Source organism: Arachis ipaensis, chromosome B09 (genome assembly GCF_000816755.2).
Source record: "Arachis ipaensis cultivar K30076 chromosome B09, Araip1.1, whole genome shotgun sequence".
Taxonomy (NCBI): Eukaryota; Viridiplantae; Streptophyta; class Magnoliopsida; order Fabales; family Fabaceae; genus Arachis; species Arachis ipaensis.
In genome coordinates, this window is record NC_029793.2 from 22,468,537 (window position 1) to 22,470,974 (window position 2,438).

At 37.4% G+C, this 2,438-nt stretch overlaps 1 protein-coding gene across 1 annotated transcript in view; it reads left to right on the forward strand.

Moving 5' to 3' along the window:
- Positions 1 to 802, forward strand: part of LOC107619184 (probable WRKY transcription factor 23) — a 2,207-nt gene extending 1,405 nt beyond the window's left edge. The window contains exon 3 of the mRNA XM_016321425.2: positions 199 to 802. Coding sequence (XP_016176911.1) covers positions 199 to 583 — 385 coding nt within the window. The 3' untranslated portion in view covers positions 584 to 802. The remainder of the gene's footprint in view (positions 1 to 198) is intronic.

Genomic DNA, 2,438 nt, shown 5'->3' on the forward strand with positions numbered 1-2,438 from the left:
TTTAATTATAATAAATTAATAATAAATAAAAATATTTTATCTTATAATTATATTCAATTTTTAAATAATTATTTACGTAACAAATATAAAAATATTAACTTCACATGAATACAACTCCATACGAACTTTCACCATCTTCTATTATGAATTATGTGTGCTTAACATGTTGGTTATACTAAGTGTTTGGTTGTTGTAAAGGAGCTATTATCGTTGCACCAGTGCTTCATGTAATGTAAAGAAGCGTGTGGAGCGGTCATTTACTGATCCAAGCGTTGTGGTAACTACCTATGAAGGCCAACACATACATCCAAGCCCAGTTATGCCTCGTTCAGCCATTGCCGGCGTTGGATCTCCGATGATGCCGCCGGCTGTCTCCACTGCCAACTTGGGTTCTCTCATGCCTGGAAACTACATGTCGCACTATCATCAGCATCGCCACCACCACCAACAACTACTAGTGAATACATTGTTCTCCTTGGGCATCCCTTACAACAATAGCAACAATATTGATAACTCTTCTTTTTCTCAAGACAATGGGCTTCTTCAAGATATTGTTCCTTCACACATGCTGAAAGAGAAGTAGTAGAAAGATGCATTATGATATATATGAGATTATTGGTTCTTATTATTTTAAATTTTCGCTGACTTTTTTTTTTTTTGCTAGCTAGTAGGAGAGACATAGTTGAGAATTGAGATTGAGATTGAGAACTTGATCATCATAATTTCTGATAATCTGTAATTTTCGTTCATGATTATTATTATTATGACGGATAGATATGTTAAATTGGTAATATTGTGATCATAGTACATAATTTTGTAACCAGTAAAATTTAATTTATATTATAGTCTCTTTTTTGCGCTCATCATGATGATGTGACATGATGGGTTTTGATTCAATGCAAGGGAGAGCTTCTATTCCTCAGTGACGTCTCTTACTGGCTAATTTAATTTGCATTGCTTCCACATTTATTTACTATACTACTCTTATTACTGTGTGGAAATAGAATTGTACTCAATTTAATAAACAAAACAAGAAAAAGGAAGTGAACTTTTCTTTCATTGGGTTGGGCTGTATGTGGAAATGATAAAGATAGAGCAAAATGTGGTAAACATGCTTCTGTCCTTTGTGTTCCTTAAACATCTTTCTATTCTGACTCCTAGTTTGTCTTGTATTCTTGTTTCTTTTTGTTTAGGGAATTTGCATTGATTTCACAGAGGTACAGCAGTAAATAAACATATCGTTGTGGGTTGGCATTAAGGTTTTCAAACTGGAGCAAAATAGTGCGTGGAAGCTTTAACTTGCTTAATTAGTTTCTTCATTCCCTTGAATGGAATGCGCGTAAAACTAATTACATATTCAAAATGATTTTGTTGTTGGTTGGCATTAAGTATCTTTCACTGTTGTTAAAGCTAGTAGATGATATATGAATATTTTCGTAAACCACATGTTAATGTGTGTACGTTGGTAGATTGAAAATGTTGAATTTTATGTCTAATTTTTGTTTATACCTTTATACTATTGCTAAATGGTGGGCGGAAAATTCGATTTGATTCGATCTATACTTCACATAATCTTTTTTTTATGTGATTTTACACGTTTTAGAAATGGTAAAGTAGTGGGCCAGTCTGTCCTACCCCACCAAAGTCTGTCATAAAACGGGTCTGCTAAAATTATATGAGCCGAATTTACTACCCCATCTCGCCAAAAGGTGGAGTGGCTGGTTGGTGGGCCAGCCCGCCTTCTCTCTTTTTTTATTTTTTTAAATAATTTATATTAAATATAACACAGTACAGTATTCAAAATCAAAACAAAATTTAAGAGGACAAACAAAATAAAAAAAGCAGTGAACTAGAATAGAATCAAAAGAATTAGGGATAAGCAAAAATTAGGGACAAATTATCACCTATAATAGAATCGAACATTCCACAACAGAACTAGTTTGGTAACATTTTAACAATAAAAGATAAAAAAAAGCTTCGATTGGATGAATTTGGAAAAACTGCTTGAGTGAGGGGTTGGCCGACTGGGGGAGCGCTACCGCGGCTGGGCTGTGATTGATGGCTGGGCAGAGACACGGAGGTTGTTGGTGCACGTTGACAACGGAGGAGAAAGACAATTGGATGGAGGGGGAGGTTGGCCGTTGGGCATCCTAGACGGAGGGGGATTGCTGCCGCTGATGCTTGCTAGACTAAGAGAGAGCCTTCGGCTTCGCGGCTGTGACTTGTGATGAGGGAGAAGAGAGGTGAGGCCGCGACGGAGAGAGATGTAAGGATGCTAGTGGGCTATGAGACAGAGAGCCGAGTCGTTATTGCCGCGGTGATTCCAGTGCATTTTGGACTCTGGGAGACTTCGATCTGAGAGGGAGAGAAAGAGAGACGTGAGGGGGAGAGAGGGAAGGTCCCCAAGTGTGCTGCCAGTGGTCTAAGCTACTGTGGCT